Source organism: Sorex araneus, chromosome 4 (assembly GCF_027595985.1).
Source record: "Sorex araneus isolate mSorAra2 chromosome 4, mSorAra2.pri, whole genome shotgun sequence".
Classification (NCBI taxonomy): domain Eukaryota; kingdom Metazoa; phylum Chordata; class Mammalia; order Eulipotyphla; family Soricidae; genus Sorex; species Sorex araneus.
The window spans coordinates 210,869,610-210,895,654 of NC_073305.1; the positions used below are offsets into that span (position 1 = coordinate 210,869,610).

Below are 26,045 nucleotides of genomic sequence, written 5' to 3' on the forward strand. Positions count from 1 at the left end.
GGGTGGGTATGGGGGGGCTACACCAGATGATGTCCAGGGGTTACTCCCGACTCAGTACTCAGGGATCACTCCTGTAGGGCTTGGGGCTCGAACCCAGATCAGCCACAAGGAAGGCAATCAGTCTACCTGCTTTACTATAGTCCCAGCCCTTCGTAACACCATGATTTAAAGGCATTTTGTATATCACAGCACTTTATGTTACCTAATTTCCAAGGCATCTCTCTCCCTCTCTCCCTCCCTCTTTCCCTCCCTCACCCCCTCCATCTCTCTCTCTCTCTCTCTCTCTCTCTCTCTCTCTCTCTCTCTCTCTCTCTCTCACACACACACACACACACACACACACACTACAGGCCAGTAAGAGGAAGGAGAGGCATGCCTTGAAGAGGGCAGCAAGTAATAAATTTATTATATTTAGTTACATTTTTCCACTTTTCTCTTAATTCCAACTGTAGACTATAATAATCAGCTGCTGTTCCAGAAATAAAATGTTTTCAACATAAAAATATAAATTCTGCTTCTTAAAAGTGCATACACCTGGAATAATAAAACATACAAATAAATAACCAAAAAGTCTGTGACGCGCCTCATGCACTTCTTCTCTGAAACCATTTGACCCCCTTTTCCTCCCAGCCCCGGGAGACACCCAGGTCTCCCCTCACAAAGGAGAGACAATGCAAGCCCGGAGCTCGGCAGCGGGAGTGAGAGGCCCGAGCACTCGGGGGCCCATGGCGGGACGGGCGGCTTTCGAGGCGACAGACATTCCAGTGTGAAACCTCAGGTTTCCAGCAAGGAGTTGTTTTTGTCACGAGGCTCGAGTCCCCTTCCGAACCACTGGTGGGGCACCGTTGGCGAGCAAATGCCCTGGGGTCGGCCGATGGACATCCCAACCCTCCCAAGCCTCAGAAGCGCCGTGACCCCCTTCCCAAACAGGTGCCCCCGCGCACCCCCCCTCCAGCGCCCCCACAACACCCACACCAAGGATAGCACCTAGAAAGTTCATATTGCGTGTTCACGACCACAGGTGGCCCTGGCCCGGGCCGCCCCATCCAGAGCGTTTCCGACTCCGATTTTTCCAACCCCCACTCAGCTTCTCTTGTGTCTGCCCTGGGTACCTGACGCCAGCCCCGGAGCACGGCGGGCTGCTCGGTCCCCGTGCTCTGGGACGACGGGGGCCAGAGCAAGTCTCCCCAGGTGGCCAGGCTCTGCCGACAACGCTCTGGGTCTCACTGAAGTTTTTCGATGACATGATAAAATACTGTTACCCCAAACAAACAGAAACAAACAAAAACCCACAAAAAAAAAAAGTAAAAGACACAAAACCCACAACTCCCAACTGAAATGCTCCCATTCGTGCGGAAACAAAACCACCAATGGTGTCAGCGAAGAATGAGGTGGGGAGGCGGTTCTCCCCGTGGCCCGGGCGCCAGGCGTCCCTACCCGCAGGGGCGGGCTCCTCAGTGGCAGCTGGGAGACACAGTGGCCGGGAGACGACCTCCCCGCCAGCCCGCGGGGCCCTCCCTGAACGCCACTCCTCTGGCAGGCGCTGGGCCAGCCTCCACGACACGGGCCTCCCTAGAGAGAGGGACCCCGATCCCAGAGGCTGACACGGGTGTCTCTCCACAGGGAGGGGGTCGTTTCCTCCCCCGTCGCAGAGGACCGGGGTGCCCCTGAGCACCTGGGTGGCAGGGACTCTGACCGCAGTGCTCAACCAAGTGGGGGGGCGGCCCCGATTCTGACCATGCATCACAATGGCAGGGGGTGCTCCGGAAGGCCCGGCCACCCCGGGAAGTCACCCTTGCCCAGACTGGACCAGAAGCCGAGGAGTGGAGCCCAGAAGTTTCTGGCCCTTCTCCTGATGCGCCTGGAGTGCTCAGTCAGCAGAGGATGAACAGGGTTAAAAAAAAAAAAAAAAAGGTGAGGGCGAGCGGGTGTGTGAGAGCTAGAGAGTTCCCCTCAGACGGGCCTCTGGGTCCCCCCGGGCCCCCAAACTGGAAATGCCCGCCTTCAATGAACATGGGGCGGACCTACGAGCCGGCCACTGCTGCTCCCCCGTGACCCCCCAGCTGAGCCCCCCGACAGGGGCTGGAAGGCTCCCGAGACGTCCCAGACAGCGCGGTAGCTACAAAAGCATCTGAAAATCGCGAGCACTGATTAGAAGCCACATTCTCGTCTTGTGACCACGATAGAACCCTAGGAGGTATAAAAAATTAAAATCTATAGAAAATGGCAGGTTATTTTTAGAACAAAATACTTTTAAGAAAGTCTTCAGGCTAAATACAGTATATAAACCCGTGTGCCCCCACGTACTCCGTTCCACGCCTGCTCGAAAAATACCTATTGTACACGCACTCTTGCCACAAAGGGGGGGAGGGGGGAACGGACAAAGAAATATGTGCCAGGCAAAACAAGAAAGCACATTCATGTTTTTTCTACAGATGATTAAGCCACATTTAAAAAAATTACAAGTTCAAAAATAGAGCTCCGTAATCGAAGTAGCTTTTTTTTTTTTTAAGAAAAACTTGCATTTAGTGTTGTCTATCTCTTTTATTAGTTGCTTGCATAGGTAGTGAGCATGCTTTCTGGGTTAGAGAGAGGCCATGCAAAAAATTGTTTTCATAACTTGGCAGGGAGGAAAAAAAAATATCAGCCACGCTTAAAATGCAGCTGCAAAAACAAATACTTTGGGGGGTTGATCAGAAGGCAGAAGGAGACAGAGCGTTTACTGACATGAAAGTTTAGGATTTCCCCCAAAAAAAAGATGTGGCCTGGTTTGGCTACACGACACCCATGAAGAAATGAAAACCAGTCAGTGGAGGACCTGCCACATTTTTGCGTCTGCTTCTGAGGCAGGCCCAAGGCAGCCAGCAAACAGCCCTGCACGGCCCCAACACAAAGGTCAGCGCACTTCACGACTGGAACTGTGCTTAGGATTTGCATACGAGCTCAAAAATCCAACCCAGAAAGACGAGTTTTTTGTTTTTTCTTTAAACCCAGGAACAACAATCACTTACATGAAGAAGATAAAAAGAAGTTCTACTATGCAGCCAAGTGTCAGAATGGAAGGTCAGGTCAAAAATCCAGCTCCTTTGGAAAACGTTTATTTGAAATGGATGAACTCCTCTCGGAGCGCCTCTCCGCTCCGTCTCCCGTCTCCCGGAGGGCTGCCATCACAGGCTCCTTCACACACACACACGGCTCCTTCCCCCCGAGGTACTCCTCTTAGAGGGATGGCGAGCCTCCTCCCTCCCCTCCCCCAGCTCGCCACCTCCACCTCTGCGGAAAGCAGTGTTGGGATGCAGTGATCTCATCTGTTGGGATGCAGTGATCTCATCTGTTGGGATGCAGTGATCTCATCCGTTGGGATGCAGTGATCTCATCTGTTGGGATGCAGTGATCTCATCCGTTGGGATGCAGTGATCCTATCGTGGGTTCCCTCCCCGCGTGGTGGGCGAGACGGCTCTGTCTGGGAAGGTGGATGCAAGAGCGAGGCGTCTCCGAGGATGAAGAAGGGCACTTTTGGTTTCCAGGGTGGACGCACTCAGGGAGAGCCGCAGGCCTGAGCTGACCCTCCGGCGGCCGGGAGCTCGCGGGCAGGGGCGGCCTCCGGGGCCCCTCGGCGGTTCTCTCGGGGGCGCTGTGGCTGCAGCTGACTCCCAGGGCAGGCGACGGGCCTGGAGTAGCTGCCCCCAGCCAGCCTCGCAGGATGGAGGGGGGGCGGTGGCAGAGTGGTCACCCACATGGGGTGCACGACAGAGGCCAGGGCCATGGCATGACCCCCACACCCCCCCCACACACACTCCAGGGCCCGCGTCCCCGGGGCCGGCACAGCACTGCTCTGGGAGGGTGACGAGGCTGGGGGGGGGGGTGCTGAGGAACACGGTCTCCGGGAGAACAGGCGCTGACAGTTTCTTTGTGCTTCCACCGCCTCAGGGGCGAGGTGTCGGGCTGTCGTGGGGGATGGGAAGGAATGTTCCCGAGGACAGGGAGGGGTCAGGAACGAGACACACATCACCGAGGTGACACGACTGCTCCAAGGACTGCTCCGGTCAGTCCCAGAAAACCCAGGCCTCGCTCGCCTCCCCTTGGCAGGCAGACAGACGGACGGACGGACGGACAAAGGCCAGCAGGAGAGTCTCGAGAGCACACACGCCACGTTTCTGGCTCAACGGGAGGACAGACTCGGCCCAAGAAGCCACTTCGCCCTTAGGTGCTTGACACTCCACTCGCTCGCCCGGCTCAGTGCCGACACAATGCCCGGTGGCGGGGGACAGAGGAACTCCGCGCTGCGTCTTCCCGGCACAGACACGGAAGCGCCTCCAAGTCTGTGACAAGGCTCGCCGTGGGGCCTGATTTCTTCGTCCCATTTACACGTGGAACAAGGACCTTCCCTCTCCGGAGGCAGCTTTACAGACGCTGGAACTTGATGTCTAGATCCCACAGAAAATGGGCGGGATCGGTCAGAGTCAATTTTTAAAAACACCAGACACAATGGGGGAAAAAAATATTCCTGGAGGACTCGTGAATTAAAAAAGAAAAAAATTAACTGCTGCGGAAAGAAAAATCAAACTAGTTTCTCCCGATGCTGAACTGACCACAGGGCCCCTCCCCACCCCTCGAAGTAGCCCCGTGACCCTTTGTAGAGTCAAACTGCAATTCTAAGGATCGCTCCAGAGAGGAGATTTCAAAGGAGATTTACCTATCAAAGAAAGAGAAGTCCAAATGAAATGTTCCCTTCCTGATACTGATGATCCCACACCCGGTCCCACTCCCGCATGCCACCCCCCCTCCGGAAATAAAAGTGACACAGGAGAACTAGCAGTGGCTAAACACTGATGGGGCCCTCAGGAGCCACTGTGACCTCCAGGGCCAGCCCAGCTGGGGGGGGGGGGGCACTGCTTTGGGCCACCAGCGGCTGGAGAGGGGACGAGGACAGACACCCAGTGATCTGAGCACGATCCGGGGGCCAGGGGACAGCGGCTCAGGGTCCATGCGCTCCACAGAGCACTGCAGGAATGCTCGCAAGGCTGAGGACTGAAGTCTCCAATGCTGCGAGGGTCGAAAATTCCAGCTACCCTCAACATTACACGGTCTCCAGGCTTGCGAGTTACCTGCTAAGGCTCCAATTAGCAGCAAAATTATATTAAGTAACTCAAGGACTGAAAACATTTCCCCACAGGTGGGGAGGGAGAGAGATGGGAAGAAGGATGGAAGATGGGAGGGAGCAGGCAGGGACAGAGGGGAGGGGAGGCGGGGAGGGAGAGAAGGAGGGGGCAGGCAGTGCAGAACCCAGAGCAGTGCGCCCTCCCGTGACCCCCCATCCCCCAGCCGGCAACACTGCCAGGGGAGAGGACCCACGGGACTGTGCACCAAGGATTCAGGCAGGACCTGCAGAGTCTCTGGACAAGAAACGCCGCTGTTCACAGACTAACACACTTGACACGCTGCTACCTCCCGGCAGAGTGACAAATGCTATCCCAAGGCAATCAGGACTGTCCTGACATCCAAAAGAAAAGAGAGAAAAATGGAAAAGAAGAAAATGAGAAAGGAAACGAAACCCTACAACTTGTCGGGACACCTGCAACAAGCTCGGGAAACGACGGAGGTTGGCGGGGACGCCCCTGCCCTCCCCGCAGGCCCCCGCTTCTGTCCCTCGCGAGGCAGCTGCAGGGAGACACAGGCGCAGGGACCGCGGGCACCGGCGCCCGGGAGCGAGTTCGGGGTCAGAGTCGCTGCTCAGCACAGGGAAGAGACCCCCAGACTGCCGAGGAGCTGTGAGGAAGGAGGGTCGCGGCAGGGTCGGCTGGGGTCCCCCACGGCCCCCCCACCAGCCTGGGGGGGTGCTCCACGCCCTTCCTCTCTGGGTTACAAGGCGCAAGATCCCCACGGCGCTGCCCACCGGGACGGAGGCCCCGGGAGAGGCGGACGGACGCTTGGAGTCGGCTCCTGCCCGGGGGAGTCTCCCGGGGGTGCCCATCGCACCACGCCCGCCCGGCGGGTCAGGACCCACGCCTGCCCCCCCCCCCGGCGGCCTGCCCGTGAGATCTCCAACCCGCCCCCCTGGGGAAGGCGGCTCAGGGGACGCCGCGCTTCGCTGGAGAGACTCAGACCACCGGGGCCGCCAGGGGTGGCGGGAGGCGGGAGCGGCCCCTGGACCCCCGGCTCCCCGCCCCCACCCCGCCCGAGGCCAGCCGCGTAGATATACCTGAGAAACGTTAGTGTGAAAATATTGCCCTTTGCAAAGACTGGGAGAAGGGGCCAAAGTGCAGGAAGCAGAGAGTCTTTGCCTCGGTTTCTCCCCGTCGCGCGCCACGGGCAAGTCCGGGGCCCTTGGCAGGGGGGTGACGGGCCGCAGCCGGGGGGGGGGGGTGCGGGGGGTGTGGAGGGCAGAGGTGTGCAGCCCGAGTCGGTTCCCGGGTTCCCAGCCCCCCGCGGTGGGCAGAGGGCCACAGGATTCTCCGAGCCAGCTGCTCGGGGCTCCTCCGCCCTGGGGCGCGCGGTCTCCCAGTGACTCCCCTTCGCCAGGCCCCGCAGTGCTCTCGAGAGCCCAGGGCTGTTATTTTGGTTCAGAGACGGAATAAGGCGACGCTCGGACCCATCCGCGCTCAAGACTCCGCTCACACTCTCAACACGCGCGTGCGCACACAGACTCAGGCACGTGACCCCAAAAGAATACAAAAGCGGGGAGTAGGGGTGGGGAGAGGGAGGAGAGGGGGGGCAGGGAGGGGCAGGGAGGGGCTCTAAATAAATAAACCCGCGTCTCCCGCAGAGCGGATCCCGGGGCTGCGGGGGGCTCACTGAGGTTTCTGAGAGGGCCGTGCAGAGGTTGGCATGCTCTTAGAGGGCACCTTGGGGGCCGGCTTCTCGGCCGCCCCCGCCGGCCGGGCCCCGGGGGACGCGGGCGCGCCCGCCTCCAGCTGGGAAGACTTGGCCCTGCGGGTGGACAGCAGGGAGTGTCTGCCGGGCGCGGGGTCCTTGGGGGCGGGCGGCGGCGGCTGGGGCGCGGGGGGCGGGGGGCCCCGCTCGGCCCGGTCGTCCGCGCAGGCGCCCTTGCCCGCCTTCCTGGACAGCAGGGCCGTCTTGCCCAGGTCGGTGGAGCGGCGCGTCTCCTTCTGCCGCAGGGCCGACTTGAAGAAGGACAGCCCCTTGTCCTCCGACTTGCTGTCCCGCTTGAGGCCCGCGCGGGCGCCGGCCCCCGGGGAGCGCAGGCTGGCCATGGAGCTGCTGCGCACGTGCCGCCCGTCCCCGCGGCTCTCGCCGGCCCGCGCCTGGCTCACGCGGGGCGAGCCGGGCTTGGAGCCGGGCGTGAGGCTGCCCCGGTCGGAGGCCAGGCTCTGCCGCGAGCCCTCCCGGCTCAAGGTCCGCTCCGAGGTCCGGCCCTTCCCCGGGGGGAAGGGGCCCCTGGGGGCCGGGCCCGAGGCCTTCTTGGCAGCGGAGGAGGAAGGCGCGTGGGCCAGGGAAGACGCGGACTTGGGCTTCTGCGGGGACGGGGAGGACGCCGAGTCCGCGGCTCTGGCCGAGGGCTCCTTCCGGGCGTGGGCGGGGGCCGGGTGCCGACCCCCGGCCTCCTTCCTGGAGGCGGCGTCCGCTTTGCTCCGGGGGCGGGAGGGCTTCTGGGAGGCCTTCACGGGGACCGGCGAGGACGGGGAGGTGCTCGAGAGGGACGAGTCCTGGCTGGCCAGCACCGGCCGCCCCTTGCGCAGGCCTCTCTCGGGCTCCGAGGCCCGCTTGGTGCCCGGGGACCTCTTGGCGGCACTCTCGGGCTTCCTGGCGGGGGGCCCCGCGCGGCCCGGGGGGGTCGCCTCCTTGACCGGGGAGCTGTCCACCGAGTCGCTCTGGTCCACGTAGGCGATCTGGTTGTTGTTGTCGAAGGGGTCCGAGTCAGCGGGCGAGCAGCCCCCCGGGGCCGGGTGCCCGCTCGGCGCGTCCAGGGCGCCGGGGTGCCCCGGGCGGGGGCCCGTCTCGTCCTTGAACACGCCGTCCATGACCGCCAGGGGGGCCCGGGCCCCCGCCCGCGGCTCCCGCCGGCCGTGGCCCTCGCCCGCGTCCTGGAAGCTGCTGGACAGGTTCCTCAGGCTGCCGAAGCAGGAGATGGACACCTTGTCGTCCGCCGCCTCCCCGATCTTCTCCAGCGTGGAGGCCGACGTGTGCAGCGGCGAGTCCCCGGGGAAGCGGGACGGGGAGTTGGGGCGCATCTGCAGCTTGGCCGACAGCGGCCAGGATGGCCGGACGCAGCTCTCGGCGGCGGCCAGCGGGCTGGTGACCGAGGACCTGGACGACAGGCTCTGACGCTGGACGCTCCTCACGAAGGGCCGCGTGGAGAAGCCGCCTGCACGGAGCGGAGAGAACAGCGTCACGCACACGGGCCCCACGCGAGGGCCGGCGGCAGGACACGGAGGGGGCGGGAGGGAGCGAGTTACGTGCCCGCCCCCGGCGCCGCCCGTGTGCCCTCGAGAGCCCACCCTCACGTGGACGGAGCCACGGAAACCCCCCAAGCGGCAACAGTCCTCTGCCGAGCGGCCCGCAGCACCCACGGGAAAGTGCAGAAAAGCAAAACGTTTCCGGAACGTCCCAGACACGGCTGTAGGTGCAAGTGCAGAGAAGACGCCCTGCAAGGGGCGGGCACAGCAGTGGGGCCTCACCACTGTGTCTCTTCAGCCCTGCTCGGAAGGGGAAAGGCCGCAGCTGACGGGGGCGGGGAAAGCCCCTGGGCACGACCCGCCCCCTGGGGCCCCCGCGAGTACCCACCGTCGTCTTCGCTCCTCTCCCCCGTCATCTCCACGGACTCGGAGAGCGAGGCCAGGGAGGTGCGTCGGGATGAGGCCGCGGAGGTCACGCTGGCCTGCTTGCTGCCCGGGAGCCGGCTCACCCAGTGCTCGCACAGGGAGGAGCTCGTGGAGCCTGCGGAGAGGGGAGCGGCGCGGGGGTGAGGCCGATGGTGCACGCGAGCACACACACACACACACATACACACACAGCACTGCTCCTATTCCCGGTGTGGCTCTTCTCTTAGACTCTTAGACAAACACACACACACACACACACACAGTGCTGTTCCTCTCTTAGTTTCTCACACACACTCATACACACACACACAAAGCAATGCTCCTATTCCCAGGGCAGCTCTTCTTTTAGACTCTTACACACACACACACAAACACACATACACAGTGCTATTCCTCTCTTACCTCTCTTAGCTTCTTACACACACTCACATACTCACACACACACACAGAGCACTGCTCCTATTCCCAGGGTGGCTCTTCTCTTAGACTCTTAGAAACACACACACACACACACACACACACACACACACACACCCTCCCCTCCCCGCTCTCCCCGCTCCTCTTCCCTGAGGTCCGACGGCTTGAAGGGGCGGCCTGTGTGGAGGAGGCCTCACCCCGTGGGGCTCCCCGGCAGGGCTGGGTGCCAGAGGACCCTGAGGTGCCGGGGATGGAACCAGCCCCAAAGTGGGATTCCATGTGTGTGACAGGGATCAAAGGCAGGTCCTGACAGATGGGCGGCCCCCGAGAAGCTCTGTCCAGGAGGGGCCCCTCCAGGGAGCAGCGAGGCAAGGCAGGAGGGCTGGAGCACCCGCTTCCTGCTACCTGGGGGTGTGTCGGCAGAGGCCGCCCACGCCGGGCCGGGCTGCAGCTCCTGGGAGGGGCGACTCGGCGAGGAACCTCTAGATACCCCCGTGCAGACTCCATGGGGAGCAGGGGTGAATACAAGACAGCAGCCAGGGGGCCAGGCTAGACCCATACCCCACCCGGGCTCGAGCTCCGAGCAGCTCATGGTTCTCTGGGCGCTGCCGGGAGCGGCCCGGGAGACCTCCAGCACGACGGGGGCGGTTCTGGCAGGGGCATCGCTGCAGCGCTGAACCCCGGCCACGAGAACTGCTGGTGGGTCCCCGCGTTCCCGGGCGGGGGAAAGGCGCCCGAATCTGGTCCCAGGTTGTCCTGTCCCAAACCCTGGCCCCGAGAAGCACGCGCGCCCTCGTGTGGGCCGTGCGGCCGCCCCCACCGGGGATGGACGCCCGCTCTCACACTGCCCACGCTCGCGCGGCAGGCCCCGTCACCCCCCACCGCACGTCTTTACCCTCCGGGGAAGACGGCGAGGGGCCGTCCTCTCAGCGGAAGCGGAGTGCTCACTCCACCCAGGCCACACAGTGCTCCCCGGGGACACGCTCAGGTCAGCCCACCAAACGCGGCAGCCCAGTCTCCGTCCTGTGTCCACCCCCACAGCCCCCAAGCCCACTGCCTCACGGCTTACACCCCCCTGCCCCCCACCCTCCCACCACTGTCCCCCTCCCCCACTTCCCCGACGGCAATCAATTCTGGCTCTGGGAGAGAGGACAAAGGTGGGGATCGATCGATCGGATCCAACGACCCGACCCCCCCAGACCACCCCTCACGGCCGCCGGCCCCGGGGACTCCCCAGGGCCGCGAGGACCTTACCCGCCACGGAGCTGTTGGCCGACCAGGACGGGATGGCCGTGCGCCTCTGGTAGAAGAGGATGTAGGCCGTCTGCGTGCACACATCGCCCTCCGAGAGCTGCTGCACGTCGCTGTCGTCAAAGCAGTACCACAGCCCGTCCACCGAGTTCTTGCAGTAGGCTGCGGGGGGGGGGAGGGGGCGCGTGAGAGGCGGGCACTCGGCCAGCCGCCCCCACCCGCCAGGCCCCCCTGCGCAGGCTCCCGGGACCAAGCCAGGAGCTTCAGGGACATGTAGTAAATACAGAGGGGGGTTGGGGCGGGGTCCGACTTCCGTAAGACCCAGGCAAGACGTTTCAGGAAATTCCCAACCAGCCCCACGGGTGAAACGCAGGTTAACCTCAGAAAGCACAGTCAGCGCATCCACTCGGGGTCGGGGGGTGGGGGGGTCTCAACTGGGCGTGCTGTGGGCCCGCGGGCAGCTGGGCAGGAATGGAAACATTTCTGATCCTCAGCGTGATGACAGAGACCCCCGACATGCACGGGACAGCCCCCCGGCCCGGCGATCCTGCCACTTCCACACGCCATTTCCACATTAACAGTGCCGTGCGCAGAAACCCTGGCTGGAGCGTGTCCCGACGCATCTGGCAGACAGGACATCACAGGACCAGGAAACAATGTTTTCTGTGCACGTGTGTGGCCAAGCGCCGGACTGAATCCTGGGACTGCTCCGATCAGGATCCCCACTTCACAGGGGCTCACAGAGACGAAGAGACCGGCCCAGGGTGAGAGTGTTTTGAAGGGCGAGGCCTGACTCCGTTCAGGCTGTTGAGTCCCGGCATGTGGCACTGCCCCTGGGAAGCCCCCCCGGGAAGCCCCCCAGACACTGAGAACATGGCGAAGGCTGAGAGGGAAAGAGTGCCCTCGAGCACCGGAATGAACAGACAAGAATCTGGCCCAGAGCTTGGGATGAGACCAGCTGGACACAGCAGGACCCATCGTCCCTTCTAGAAACACTCCCCTACAGGGGCGCGACAACATCAGAGCCAGGGCCCTTCGCTGACTGCTGGGACAGACTCCGGATGACCACAGGGGCAGGGCACATGAGGCGAGAGACCCGGGTGTTACTCCCTCAAAACGCCACCCACCCCTGCCAGTATGGAGCCCCGAGACATAAAAGGCAGACAGAGGCACTACTGAAAAAGAACATTTCAGACTAATTTCCCTGACGTCCACTGACACAACAATCCTCAACAACATCTTAGCACACCAAAAACGAAATTCTATATTAAAAAAAAAAAATGCACCATGACCAGATGAGACACATTCCCGGGATGCCTGGGTGGTTCAACGTATACAAATCAAGTAACGTAATCTACCACATAAATACATGGAAAGACTGAAATCATATCATCGTATCAATCGGTGCAGAGGAAACTACTGACAAGAAGCAAAATCAGGAGGCTGGAGCAATAGTACATACAGCGGGGAGGGAGTTTGCCTTACTCGCAGCAGACCCGGGTTCAATCCCCGGCATCCCATATGGTCCCCTGAGCACTGCCAGGAGTAATTCCTGAGTGCATGAGCCAGGAGTAACTCCTGTGCATTGCCCGGTGTGACCCAAAAATAAAAATAATTTAAAAAAAAATGCAAAATCACTCACGATCAAAACCCTCAACAAAACACAAGTGGAAAGAATCTTCCTCAGGACAGTCAGAGCCATCCATAACAAGCCCACAGCCAGTTTCTGAAAGCACTCCCTCTGAGATTAGTCCCAGGCAAGGATGTACACCGTCTCCACGTTTATTTAGTATAATATTAGAAGTCCTTGCTACAGCAATCAGGCTAGGGAAAAAAAAATTAAAGGAATCCAAATTGGGAAAGAAGTCAAATTATCACTAACTCCAGATGTCACAAAAATATATATGGAAGAGCCTAAAGAGTCCACTAAAAGCTCCTTGGAAACAATCAATACAGCAAAGTGGCCAGCAACAAAGCCAAACACAAAATCTTTTTGTGCTCCTCTATGCAAACAATGAGTCAGAAGAGAAAGCAACCCAAGAGTCTATCCCATTCAAAACAGTGCCCACAAACATCAAGCATCTAGGAATCAACTTAACAAAAAAGAGGTGAGAGATCTACACCATGAAAATTTTAAGTCACTTTGGACAAAGAGAAGGCCTTAGGAAATGGAAACATATTCCATGTTCCTAGAATTCACAGTATCAAAGCGACCATCCTACCTAAATTATTGTACAGAGTTCAACATATCCCCATACAAATTCAGATGGCATTCTTCAAGGGCTTAGAACCGTCAGTAATTGTTTGGTACCACAAAACACCCCCCAAATTCCCAAAGCTACTTTGAGAAATAGGAAAATGAGAAGTATTGCACTACTGAACTTCAAACTATTTCGTAAAGCTATAGTATCAAAACAGCACTGGAATAAGGACAGACTCTCTGGTCAATGGGTTAGAACTGAGTATCCAAAGGCAAACAACCCCCCCCAGATCTATAGTCAACTAATTTTCAAGAAAGGAGTTGGGAGCATGAAGTGAAGACACCTCTTCATCAGATGGCGTTGGGAATACTGGGTAACCACAAGTTAAAAAAATATATAAAGCTAGGTCCATATCTCACATGTTACATAACAGTCAATTCCAAGTGGATCAAAGACTGAGATCAGACCAGAATCCATAAGATACACTGAGGAAAATATAGGCAGAATGCTTCAAGATTCAGACCTCAAAGATGTTTTCAAGGGTATGATCCCATTGGCAGAGGCAATCAAATAAAAAAATATATAAAAATGAGACTATCTTAAAGGGTTTCTACATGGCCAAAGAAACATGGGCTAGGGCTGGAGAGACAGCAGAGTGGGTTGGACATCTGCCTTGCACACAACTGACTGGGTTCAATCCCCAGCATCCCATGTGGTCCCCTGAACACCATCAAGAGTTAATGCCTGAGCACAGAGCCAGGAACTCCTGAGCAATGCCCAGTGTGGCCAAAAAAAAAAAAAAAAGGAGGAAAAAAAGAACAAGGTAAAATTCCAGGACACCCAACTTAATGGGAGAAAATATTCGCACCCAACACACCAGATACAGGGTTGATAACCAAGCTACATAAAGTACTCACAAAGTTCACAGTAATGAAAACCTATCAAAAAACGGAGAGAGAAAATGAACAGAAACTTCTCTGAAGAAGACAAAAAAAAACTAAGAGGCACATGAAGAAGTGCTCATCATCACTTACTATCAGGGAAACGCAAACCAAGACGACAATGAGACGCCATCTCACACAGAATGGCAAATATCCAAAACCCTGAGAACGATCTGTGTTGGCGGAGATGCAGGAACTCTCAACCCACCGCTGGTAGGAATGCTTCTCATTCAACCTAGCATGGAGATTTCTCAAAAAAGTAAGAACTGAGCTGCCATAGGACCTAGCAATTCAATTTCTGGGTGTCTACCCCAGGACAGAAGACGTCCATTCACACCGTTATTCACTGAAGCACGGCAGCTAAGCCAGGGAATCTGCCAAGGTGTCCAAAAATGGCAGAAGGGTGGATTTCGAAGGCACAGGGTGTACACAATGCGATACTCTGCAGCTGCAAAAATATTGAACTCATGCATTTCACTGCAATTGGTATGGAACTGAAACAGAGATTATGTATGTGAAAAAAAAGGACAAACACAGGATAACCTCACGTATCTATGGCATTGAGAATAACAAGTCCAGAGAGAGCAAGGTTATTAAAGAGGGTACACCTAGATCATCCGTGACCCCACAGTTCAGGAAGAAGGACAAGAAAGAGAAACCACGGACGGAAATAATAAGAGGTGGATGGGATGAACAAGGGCAGGGGACTGGGATGGTGTTGAGGCGTAGTACACACATGTGTCTAAAGAACAGCATCAACAACACAGACAGCAGGCCACCAACTACAACCACCAAACTTAAAATGTGCCCGTCAGGGAGGCCTGTGTGTGTGTGTGTGTGTGTGTGTGTGTGTGTGTGTGTGTGTGTGTGTGTGTGTGTGTGTGTGTGTGTGTGTGTGTGTGTGTGTGTGTGTGTGTGTTAGAGGGAACCTGACGTGGGAGGCAGGATCAGCAATATTCAACCGAACACCTAAAACTCAACTATGGATGACTTTGTAAATCACAGTAACTTATGCAAAAAAAAATTTAAATAAAAATGATGAGCTGGAGTGATAGTATAGTGGGTAGGGCGTTTGCCTTGTACGAGGCCGACCCGGGTTCGATCCCCGGCATTCCATATGGTCCCCCGAGCAATGCCAGGAGTGATTCCTGAGTGTAGAGCCAGGAGCATCTCTAAGCATCCCTGGGTGTGACCCAAAAAGCAAAAATAAAATAAAATAAAATAAAATAAAAAATAGTTACTGAAGTTAAAAAAAAATAAAGAAAAGAAAACCTAAGCTGATTGTGCTGGGGGCATGGGGATGGGGGGATGGGTCCCTGGGACACTAGTGAAGGGAAGTGGGCACTGGTGGTGGGTGTGGTGTTGGGACAATGCACACGTGAAAGCGTGGTGATCGGCACATTAATCACAGGAATTCAATAAAGGGCATCAAAGAGTCCCTAGCACCCCGGGGTCCTGCTGATGGGAGGCAGTCCGGGGATCTGCTCGGAGGAAGCCTACAGAAACCACACTGATGCCATTCACCGAAGACGGGGTAAGCAACCAACACCCAGACACCCGCTCCCAAACAGAAGTCCGGGCAAGAAGGCAAAAAATCCACGAGTCTCTCCGATATCCACAAACATTCTGAATCCTACAATTCCGCCTCGGAGACTTGCTGTCTAGTGGGGAGGAGGCAAGCGTGCAGAGAGTGACAGGCAAAGATGAAACCCGGAGGCGGAGGGCAGGAGAGACAGCAGAGCCTCTGAGTGAGGCACTTTTGCAAATGAAAAGGCAGAGTGTGCCTTTAGACAGAAAAGAAAAGCCCTTCAGTTGCTTAGTGGCCCCTTCTCCACCCCAGCTGCCTTTCCCCCAGCAGTGAGACCCAAGCCGGGATGGGAGAGGCAAGCTAAAAGTAGACTATGAACCGAACATGATGGCCGCCGCTTAGTACCTGGGTTGCAAACCACAAAACACCCAAAAGGAGAGAGAGAGGAAAGAGGAAATGTGCCTGCCACAGAGGCAGGGGTGGGGGGGGTGGGGGGGGGTGGGAAGGGGTGGGGGTGGCGGGAGGGATACCGGGATCATTGGTGGTGGAGAATGGGCACTGGTGGAGGGATGGGTACTCGATCATTGTATGACTGAAACGTAATCATTAAAGTCTGTAACTGTATCTCATGGTGATTCATTAAAAGTAAATTTTTTTTTTAAAAAAAGCCCTTTCCAGTCACACTTTGGAGGTGCACTGAAAAAGCAACAACCTCTCCCAGGGTGGGGAGCAGGCCCTGAAATGTGGGGGTGCAGGGAGAGGGCAGAGAATGTGGCACACACCAGCCCCCCACCCCCCACCCCGGTCAGACAACCCACGCGGGGACCCGAAGCAGGGAAGGGGGGCAGAATTCTCCATTCTCGGCTCTTGGCCAGAGGCGCGGGGGTGAGACCTGGCCTGGCGGCCGGCCGGGCAGAGGAAGGAAGCGCCCAGAGCCAGCAGCCTGCCCCCAGCACGGCGGTCAGCGCACACGCGGCCCCGCGCACTGCAGACCTGTGTAGTGCCCCCCTTGCATGGTGCCGTGGTGATTGCACACAGCATACAGGTCATAGACGCAGTCCTCGGGGTCCCTGCCGAGGCCGTAGGGCCGTCTCCACGGAGACCAGTGGGAGGGCAGGCTCCAGCTGCTCTGGCTCCTCTTGACCACGTGAGGGGTCATGTCCAGGCCGGTCAGGGGGAACTTGACCATGTTCTGGAGCTTCAGCCGCCGGTCCCCTTCCTGTCGCGAGAAGAAGGACAGGCGCCCGTGACGTTTTCGTGCGAGCCCAAGGCCGATCGGGGGAAGGTGGGCCCCATGGGCTGAAGTGGCCGGTGTCGCCTTAACGCAAGTCTCCAAGACACTGACTCAGGGGCGGGAACCGCCTGCAGGAAGGAACAGGCCCTCGCGTCCCTGCACCGGGACCCGGAGTCTCGCCTTCCTGGGCAGCTCACACGGACTCGCTAGCACGGCCCTGACTGAGCCCCTTCTGGCCCCCCCAGCCACCCAGCACAGCACAAGGCCTCCGTCTGGAGGGTCATGCCCAGCGATGCTCAGGGGCTACTCCTGGCTGGCCGCAGACACCCCCGCACAGCCGCCCGTGCACGCCACTGCCCCCAGAGTTGCGGGTGGCAGGGACAGCACCACCTCAGTAATCGGCTGCCGTGATTCCAGGCCCTTCCCGGCTCCGGCGCCGCTGGGGACGACGGGGGCCTCCGGGATGCCTGTCCCCGAGCGCCACCCGCCCACCCCTGATCCCCGGGTCGACACACACACACCTGCACACACCTGCACCTGGGGGCTCCCACTGGCCCACTGACCCCGGGGCTGCCGGGAAGCCGCGGCCTTTCCGGAGCACGGCCGGAAGGAGCCCGCCTCTGTGTTTACAACTCATCTACCCCCCACGACACGACAGCAGCCCAGAGAGCGCGGGCCGACACGGGGAGAGAAGGGAATGCTACCCCCCGCAAGCCCTACTTCCCTGCCCGCTTCCCGAGCATGCACGCCAACACCTGAAGGCGTCTTCCCACCCACAGCAAGCCCCGAGAACCGCATCCAGCTTCTGGGCTAAGAACTGCCGCGTGGAGAGTCCCGAAGGCCACGGGAAGCGCCTGTTTCTCTCGGGGCAGGGACAAGAGCTCTCTAAGCACTCGGGTCGGAGGTGGACGGGCCCTGCCAGCCAGCAGGGTGCCCCCCCACCCCCCCTGCGCACACCCACCGCCACGCCCTCCCCCACCACCACCACCCCGGGCGTCCTGACCTGTCGGAAGCGCTTCAGGTGGATGATGAGCACGTCAGGCAGCGTCCAGAGGCTCAGGGTGATGCTGCCCTGCTGCAGCTGCTTGCAGTGCGGGCAGCGCCAGGCGTCATCCGGGGCGAGCTGGAACACGGGCATGCCCTGCTCAGCATCACTCGGGCTGGGACTGCAGTTTCCCGGGGCCCAGGCCCCAGGGCAGCACACGACGCTGGTGCCGGGGGTCTGTCTGTCTGTCTGTCTGTCTGTCTGTCTGTCTCTCTCTCTCTCTCTCTCTCTCTCTCTCTCTCTCTCTCTCTCTCTCTCTCTCTCTCCCCTTCCTTCCTTCCTCCTAGCTCGGTGCTCAGGGACTTCTCCTGGCGGGGCTCTAAGAACCATGTAGTCCTGGGGCTCAGACCCGGGTCTGCCTCATGCAAGGCAAAGCCTTCACCCTTGCACTCTCTCTCCACCCAACCTGGAGAAATCTTAAGCCATGCAGGACTGGAACCCAGAACTTACTCATCTACTTGCTCAAGTATTTCCTAGGTCCCTGCTGCCTGCTGCCGCGTGTGAAGCACAGGGCCTGAGAGAACTTCCACAGCGGCACTATACATGCAAGACCACAAGCCACGCGCAAGGCGGTTACCCAAAACCTGCCTAATGCAACTGAGACACTGATTCTTCCTTGATTTTCGTGAAGTTCAAAGGGTTCCGAGGACCCATACCCTTAGCACCAAAGATCTGGCAATCACTGTTCTAGCTACTAAAGGAAATCATTACAATTTTCTATCTAAAAGAGTCCCGTTAAATAATTAACCATGGAGCTTGAGAGCTAGCACAGCAGGGAGGGCGCCTGCCTTGCACCCCGCTGACCCAGGTTTGGTCCCCGGCATCCCATACGGTCCCCGAGCACCATCAGGAGAAAGTTCTGAGTGCAGAGTCAGGAGCAAGCCCTGAGCATTGTCAGGAGTCGTCCAAAAACACCAAAGGAAATGAACAACCACAAGCGTTCATTTCTTACTCAATCCAGCTTTTCCAGAATTTTCAATGAATTTTTTTTTCTAATTTTTAAAAAAATCTCCACGAAGCTGCTCATTGCCGAGTGCACAGAACATAAATGAAGACGCCGAGACTCGTGGGAGCTTGCCGGCGCTCACGCTGCCTGCACTCACCTGCCCATCCCCCAACCATGCCCCGCCCCCCTCCCCGCGCCCCCAGCCACCTACCCGCTCCTCCTTGGTGTAGAGCTGGAAGCACTGGGACAAGGTGCAGGTCTGTGGCTGGTGGTGGCGCTCCTTCTGCAGCCGCACGCTCTCGGCATCGGGGATGTACTCCTCCTCGGTGCTCGCGAACAAGCTGGGGCGGGGAACGAGAGCACTGATCAGACCGAGGGGACCACGCGGACGCCAGAGTCCCCGAGACGGCCCCACGAGGCAACCGCGTGAGACGACGGTGGCTGGCCAACTTTTCCCAACCCCCGACTCTTCTCGAGACGCTCTCTACGAGGCTGCCTCAGGGAACGGGACGGAGCCGGTGTCCCGGGGGCCAGTTAACCCAGACTGCCCCTTGTTACCCACAGGCACACCTCTGACCACACGGCTTCCTGGGCTGGCCGGCGGGCTTGGGACAAAACTCAAAGCAAGCTCAGCCCCACGGCCGTCAAGCACGGCAACCAATGAATATCCTGGGGTCTCAGGGCGGCCCCCGAGTGCGCAGGAAAGAAACTGTTTAAGTGAGGGGTTAGCAGCTACACACCTAATTATTTAACTGAAAGAAGAGAGAAAAGAGCTGGATTTTTTTCTGGTTTTTTTTTGCTTTTGGGGTCACACCCGGTGATGCTCAGGGGTTACTCCTGGCTCTGCACTCAGGAATACTCAGGAATTACCCCTGGCGGTGTTCAGGGGACCCTATGGGATGCTGGGACTCGAACCCGGGTCGGCCGCGTGCAAGGCAAACGCCCTCCCCGCTGTGCTATCACTCCAGCCCCGAGAGAAGAGCTGTCTCAGCTAGCTGGGAAGATCAAAGGCACGGGGCCAGGAGAGAGAGAGAAGATGGGAGGGTGGGTACGCGACTGGAGAGAATCAGAGCCGCTGCAAACACTCATGAGTACTCACAAATCCTTGGTCTCCTTGTCCCATTCCACCACCAGCTTCACGTGCGCACTGCCACCCGGTCCGCAAGATTTCAGCGCCCTGTGAGGCGGGGAGGGAAGTCACGGATTAGTCTCTATTCCGCCTTCAAGGCCACCGTGTCCTGCCCGGAGCAGTAACCTGGTGGCCTGGAACCCGCATCACTCTGCCCTGCCCCCCCCCCCCCCCCCGACCCCGGGCGGCTTCCTCCTCCCCAGTAACTACGGAGTCACCGTGCCGTACTTAATAACCAGACTCACAGACCCGTAGCCCAAATGCCCCACACAGAGAACAAACGTCCTTGGAGGGGACAGAGCGCCCTGGAGGGCTGCCCGGTCACTCCGGCGTGCCTGAGGACAGCGGGCGATTCTGTCCAGGTTCCTGGACACGGGTGGCAGCCGGCCCGGGGCCTGAGTCTACGCCTGCACCTTGGGACCCTGGCCGTGTCTATAAAAATACATAAAAAAAATCTACGGGGTATTTTTTTTGTTACCTTTCCACGGTTGGGTGGCACAGGGGCTGCTCCTCCTGCGGCAGCAGGTACGTGATGCCCACCACGCTGACCACACGCAGGCTGAAGGGGCACACCTGCGGGGAGCGGGGAGGAGAGTCTGTCCGGAAGGGCACCCGCCTCGCACGTCCCCCACTCGGCAGAAGGTCTGCGTGGCTGCGGCGCGGCCCCGACACACTCCCTGCGAGCCTGAGCAGGCAGCTCCCGGCCTCTCCCCAGAACGGGGGGGGGGGGGGGGGGAGGCCTTAAACACGGGCCCCCTGACGCCCGGGAGCACCTTCCCCGGGCGGATCACGGGGGAAGCAAGGAGGCAGCCGAGGAGGGGGTCGAGGGAGAGCCTCGGGGTGGGGGGAGGGGGCACCCGGCTGCTCCCCCCTCCCCGGGGACCCCGAGCCGGGGCGCCCCGCACCTGGATGCACACTGTGGGCCGCAGGAAGTACTTCATCTTCTCCAGGATCTCCTTCTGCAGCAGGTCCCACGCGATGGTCTTCTCCAGGTGCAGCACGAAGGGCAGCCCGAACCTAGGGCGCAGGCACGGCGCGGTGGCAGGACGGCAGCGCCCCGACACCCAGGTCGTGGCCCCTCGCGGCACCCGGAGTGGGGGGCGGGGGGGAGGGGAGCTGGCACTCGGGATCAAACTGGGACTTCAAGGGCGCGACTCTGACAAGGGGCTGCGACGACGACGTCAGCAGAGAGGCCTGGGGTATCTGGGTGGGATTCCAAGGCCCCAGACCACCCTCCCGGAAAGCCTGGCAGCGGCACGGGGAGGCGGCCGGAGCACTGGGGAGGGGGGATCCGGGAAAGTGGCCCCCAGACCGGCGCTCGGCTCGGGTGCCGGGGGAACAGAGAGCGCGGGCGGGAGGGCAGGCGGGCGGGCGGCCACCTCCTGGCCGGACAGCCGTGGGGAAGGGGTGGCCGCAGGGGACGGCGGGCGTGAGTGCTGGGATGGCAGGAGGGGAGGGGAGGGGAGGGAGAGGTGGGAAGTCCCCTCGTCCTCAGCCCGGGCTGCCCAGCAGCGCTCGCTCCGTGGCCGGGGCACCGAGAGCTGCTTTCTCAGGGCCTTGGAGCCGAGTGGCTCTAGCGGGCAAGACCCGCAGCCCTGCCTGCCGCTGACCTGACCGGCCCCTTGGAGCTCTGCCACGCGCAGGGGGGCCCTGCTCAGAGCTGAGTCTGCGCCATCAGCACCCCCAACCCTGGAAGCCCCTCCCGTCCCCCCGTCCTTCCCCAGCGATGCACTTCCTGTTCGCTTAAAGGAGCTAAACTCGGGAGGGGGGAGGAAGGGAGGTGGAGTGGGGGGGACACAGTGACTTTTTTTCCTGAGTGGGGGGCAGGAGGCCAACCAAGGCAGGGAGCCTCCGTTCTGAGTCACGTGCTATGGGCCCACATCAAGACCCCACGGAGGGTCCTTCCCCGGGGAAGAGGCCGGGGGCTGTCCCCCCCGATGCCTCCAAACAGGTGCCCAGGTCTATGAGTCAGGCATCCCCCAGCCCCAAATATCAGACCCGCAGTGAACCACTGGGAATAAGGATCTGGCACCCCTATTTTTCAGGGCCACTTAGAAAGAGCCAATGCAAACACCTGGGCACCCGCAGCCGGGGAGGGGGTGGTGCTGGCCTTACCGCTTCCCCTGCTGCCCGCTGCAGGCTCGGTTGCACACCAGCAGGACGATCTTGCTGCTGCCCGCTCGGGACGGGGGCGCGTCTGCCTTCCCCTGCTTGGCCGTGGCCGGGCTCGCGGGAGACAGCCTCGGGGGGTCCAGGCCGTACTTCAAGTGGTTCAGGTTGTTGTTTAAGTGGATTCCTGGTGGCGGGACAGAAACCTTCTTTTTACCTCTTTAGTCAAGGTTCTTTTCAACCCATTCATTACAAAGAAACGCATTCGACAGAAACGGGGAGCGGCTGCCCTGCCACGGGCTGCCGTCGGGAGAGGCCACAGATGACGCGCTTCGAGATTTCTCCGCAGCATCTCTCTGGCAGCCGCTATTCCCTCTGCCCTGCCCACCTTAGAGACTGAAAACTGAAATTCTGCACTTGGGTGAGTACTAGACACAGGAGGGAAACCTGCAGAGGGGAGCACCAAGGAAGATGTGAAGTCGGCCCATGCACCCAGCAGCCAAACGCCTATTTTTTTTTTTAAATAAAGACTCACTATTCCTCTAGAAGTTTCTTCTCCTTGATCAAGTGTGTCAGAAACAAAGGAGAAGCAACACTCACTAGACCCAGACGATGACAGGATGTGTCCACTTCATTCCCGCCAGGGAGCCGGGAGCCACCTTCACTTAGGGGACGCAAACCCTACGTGTGACGGGACCGGCCACTGAAAAGTGGGTCCTAACGGGTCACGCAGCACAGCTGCCCGTCGGCCAGAGACACATGACAGCCCAGCAGATGCCTGAGAAATGTCGGGTCTCTCGGAATGGCGCAGAGCTAAGGGCCGAGAAAACGAGAGGACAGAAGACACCCCCCTGCCACCAAGCACGGAGAGAGAGCAAGGCCGGCGGAGGACAGAGAAGCCCGGTACCCAGAAGCATCCTGGGAATTCTGACCATAGCCCGAAACTCCTGAGGGGTGACAGACCTACAAAGGTACAGCCGTGTGACATCAGTTCAAAAGAACCGTGTGGACTCAAGCCCCAAATGAATTCCAGATGAGCTGAGTCTTGAAAAACACACAGCAACTAAAAATTAGGAACAAAATCCTTAGTGAGACAAAAAAAAAAAATTTATTGAAAAATATTTAGAGATGGGGGGGAGGGAGAGAGAGAGAGAGAGAGAGAGAGAGAGAGAGAGAACACAAATTTCTCCAGAGTAGAAAAAGCCATAATAAAGGAGTTCTTTGTTTTGGGGCCACACCCAGTTGTGCTCAGGGATCACTCCTGGTGCCAGGGTTCGAACCTGGGTCCATCACGTTGCGAGGCAAGCACCACAGCCTCTGTACTACCTCTCCACCCTCTCCTCTACCCAGAAACAAATGAGTCTTTGACAAGCTCTTAAAGGAAAAAAAACCTTTTGTGCTTAAACACCTTTAAAAAGAAAACCAAGGGGCTGGAGCGATAGCACAGCGGGTAGGGCGTTTGCCTTGCACGCGGCTGACCCCGGTTCTAATCCCAGCATCCCGTATGGTCCCCTGAGCACCGCAGGGGTAATTCCTGAGTGCAGAGCCAAGAGTAACCCCTGTGCATCGCCGGGTGTGACCCAAAAACCAAAAAAAAAAAAGAAAAAAAAGAAAACCAAAAATCACACACACTCAAAAAAAGCAAAGAACTTCATTTTTGTGACCATTTACGTTTTGGTATGACGAAACCTGAGCTGGAGACATGCACCCGTTTCCCAGGCAGACCTGCTCCCGGGCTGAGCGGGGTCCCTGAGCTGACGCGGGCGCTCTGCACACAGACCACAGGCCCAGCGTGGGGGCCGGCTGGGAGGGCGACTCCACACTGCTAAGGCTTAGCCCCTTTATTTGTAAAGGGGGGTGGGAAGTAATAACCTAGGTGGCACTGTAGCACTATCACCCCATTGCTCATCGATTTGCTCAAGCGGGCACCAGGAACGTCTCCATTGTGAGACTTGTTACTGTTTTTGGCATATCAGAGACGCCACGGGGAGCTTGCCAGGCTCTGCCGTGCAGGTGGAATAACCCATGTACAGAGCAAAACTCTTTACAGAACCGTTTAACAGAAGTCAACACCTCCACCAAGAGAGGCGCTCTCCCCTCCCCTGCCCTCCCTCCCCACGGGGTGGGAAGACGACCTCCGACCTCACCAAATGCACTTACCAGAACAAACTCGGGAGTTTGCCCTGAGCTTTAGCGAGTACGTGGAGGCGGACTGAGTGAAATGTGAACGATTTGTTAGTTGAACAGTACGAACTGGGTCCCTGCAGGGACTCTCCCGAGGAGGGGCCAGATCAGGCCAGCGCCGGGTGTCACAGAAGCTGGGTGGAACACGGAGGAGCAGGAGCCAGCGACTCAGGGAAAGTGGGCAAAGGCTTTCTAGACCAGGCCTTGCTGGGAGTTTTCTTTCTCTCTCTCTCTCTCTCTCTCTTTTTCAATGCAATTAAAGAATTTTAAATAATTTAAATTTTTTTTTTTTTAAAAAAAGTATATGTTGGGCCGGAGCGATAGCACAGCGGGTAGGGCGTTTGCCTTGCAAGCGGCCGACCCGGGTTCGATCCCCGGCATCCCATATGGTCCCCCAAGCACTGCCAGGAGTGATTCCTGAGTGCAAAAGCCAGGAGTAACCCCTGAGCATCGCTGGGTGTGACCCAAAAAGCAAAAAAAAAAAAAAAAAAAAGTATATGCCCGAAAATGCAAGTGGAAAACCAAAAGGCTCTGGGTCAAAGAAGGAGGAGAGGAGAAACAGTCTGAAAAATGATAACTGTGTAGAAAATTGATGAGAGAACTGGTTGAAAAATGCAGAACAGGGGCCAGAGCGATAGCACAGAGGGTAGAGCGTTTGCCTTGTACGCGGCTGACCTGGGTTCGATTCCCCAGCATCCTATATGGTCCCCCAAGCACTGCCAGGAGCAATTCCTGAGCATTGATGGGTGTGATGAAAAAAGCAAAAAAAAAGAAAGAAAAATGCAGAACAGTTTTAACCAGCCCAATATACAGAATAACCAAAAGGTTTAGAAATCAAAGGCACCAAGAATCCCCTGGAAAAGAGGTGCAGAAAAAAAAAAAGATTAAAATAAGGACTTTTGGGCTTGAGTGACAGCACAGCGGGGAGGTCTTTTGCCTTGCACGTGGCCAACTAGGGTTCGATTCCCAGCATCCTATAAGGTCCCCTGAGCACCCCCAGGAGTAATTCCTGAGTGCAGAGCCAGTAGTAACCCCTTCGCATTGCCGGGTGTGACCCAAAAAAAGCAAATAAATAAATAAATGGAATAAGGACTTTGGACAAAGGCACCGAGACCATTCACAGAGGAAAGAGTAGTCGGGTCCACAAAGATGCTCCTGAGCACTGAGTGGGTTGGGCACCTCCCTCAAACTCTAGGCAAACACTTACTCAAACAGTGCAAAGACCTTAGAAACGCCATCACAGGCAGAAGCACCAGGAGGTGTTAAAGACTTCACGTAAGATACCTTCAGGGAGGGAAAGGCAGCCCACAGAAGCAAGTCAAAAGCCTGGTAAGAATCTCGCACCCCAGCCCTCGAGAGAACCTCCACAACTCAAGAGAGAGAACTCAGACAATTAACGAGCAGAGAAAGAGCCCCAGGGACGCGGTGCCCGAGTGCAGGAGAGGCTGGGCTTGATTTGTGGCAACCATCCAGAAGTCAAACTAGAAACGGAGGAAGGATTGAGGTGGACATTCCTCTCTGGGGGTCTGAGAACTGACGGACATCGTTTGTCAGGAGGGAAACATATGGCCAACACAGGACGAACCACTGCACCACACCTGGGTGGCCACAGTCAAGATGGGGGGGGGGGGGCGGAAGGGGGATTGGAGAGGGGGGAAACGGGTGTTGTCAGGGATGTGCCAAAACCAAACTACTAGCTGGTGGGAACAAAAAATACAGCAGCCACTGTGGGAAAATCTGGCGTTTCCTCTCAGAGTTCAACAGCATTGTCCTACCGTCCTGCATTCCAACCCCGAGGACGATATCCCACAGACCTGCCAACGGGAATTACAAGTCACGTGTCCCAAGGCAACGCCAGGGATGGAGAACTCAGGAAAACCCTGGACAGGGTCCCTGTCGCCCTGAAAGCAGGTCAGTCCTATCTGGTCTGACGTGGGAGGACTTTATTGAGTGCACAACTATTTTTTCCAAGTAAATGAATGGCCAGAGGAAGGAACGCCAGGACTCAGAGCTATGAACTTGACTGCCCTAAGTAGCTTCTGTTGTTCCAGCTCCTCCGGCGATTCCGAGATTCCGATGTGCAGTCTCGGCCCGGAGCTGCCCTCCACAGCAGGCTCCCAGCCACCGCGGATGACTGGCCACTCGGAGATTGATTGACTAAGACGGGGCAATTAAAGAACTCCCAAATCCAATCAGCAACTTCCGAGGGCCTGGGTCCTGTCAGCCCTGCCTTCCGCCCCTGACCAACAGTCTGCAGACTGCCCTGAAGCCCTGTTC

At 58.2% G+C, this 26,045-nt stretch overlaps 1 protein-coding gene across 1 annotated transcript in view; it reads right to left on the minus strand.

Moving 5' to 3' along the window:
• Nucleotides 1–377: 377 nt before the first annotated feature.
• Nucleotides 378–26,045, minus strand: part of USP31 (ubiquitin specific peptidase 31) — a 64,653-nt gene continuing 38,985 nt past the window's right edge. The window contains exons 7-16 of the mRNA XM_055134413.1: nucleotides 21,591–21,771; nucleotides 20,381–20,492; nucleotides 19,954–20,048; nucleotides 19,446–19,523; nucleotides 18,558–18,687; nucleotides 17,359–17,478; nucleotides 16,115–16,340; nucleotides 10,455–10,613; nucleotides 8,746–8,898; nucleotides 378–8,326 (exon numbers count right to left, since the gene is read on the minus strand). Coding sequence (XP_054990388.1) covers nucleotides 6,792–8,326; nucleotides 8,746–8,898; nucleotides 10,455–10,613; nucleotides 16,115–16,340; nucleotides 17,359–17,478; nucleotides 18,558–18,687; nucleotides 19,446–19,523; nucleotides 19,954–20,048; nucleotides 20,381–20,492; nucleotides 21,591–21,771 — 2,789 coding nt within the window. The 3' untranslated portion in view covers nucleotides 378–6,791. The remainder of the gene's footprint in view (nucleotides 8,327–8,745; nucleotides 8,899–10,454; nucleotides 10,614–16,114; nucleotides 16,341–17,358; nucleotides 17,479–18,557; nucleotides 18,688–19,445; nucleotides 19,524–19,953; nucleotides 20,049–20,380; nucleotides 20,493–21,590; nucleotides 21,772–26,045) is intronic.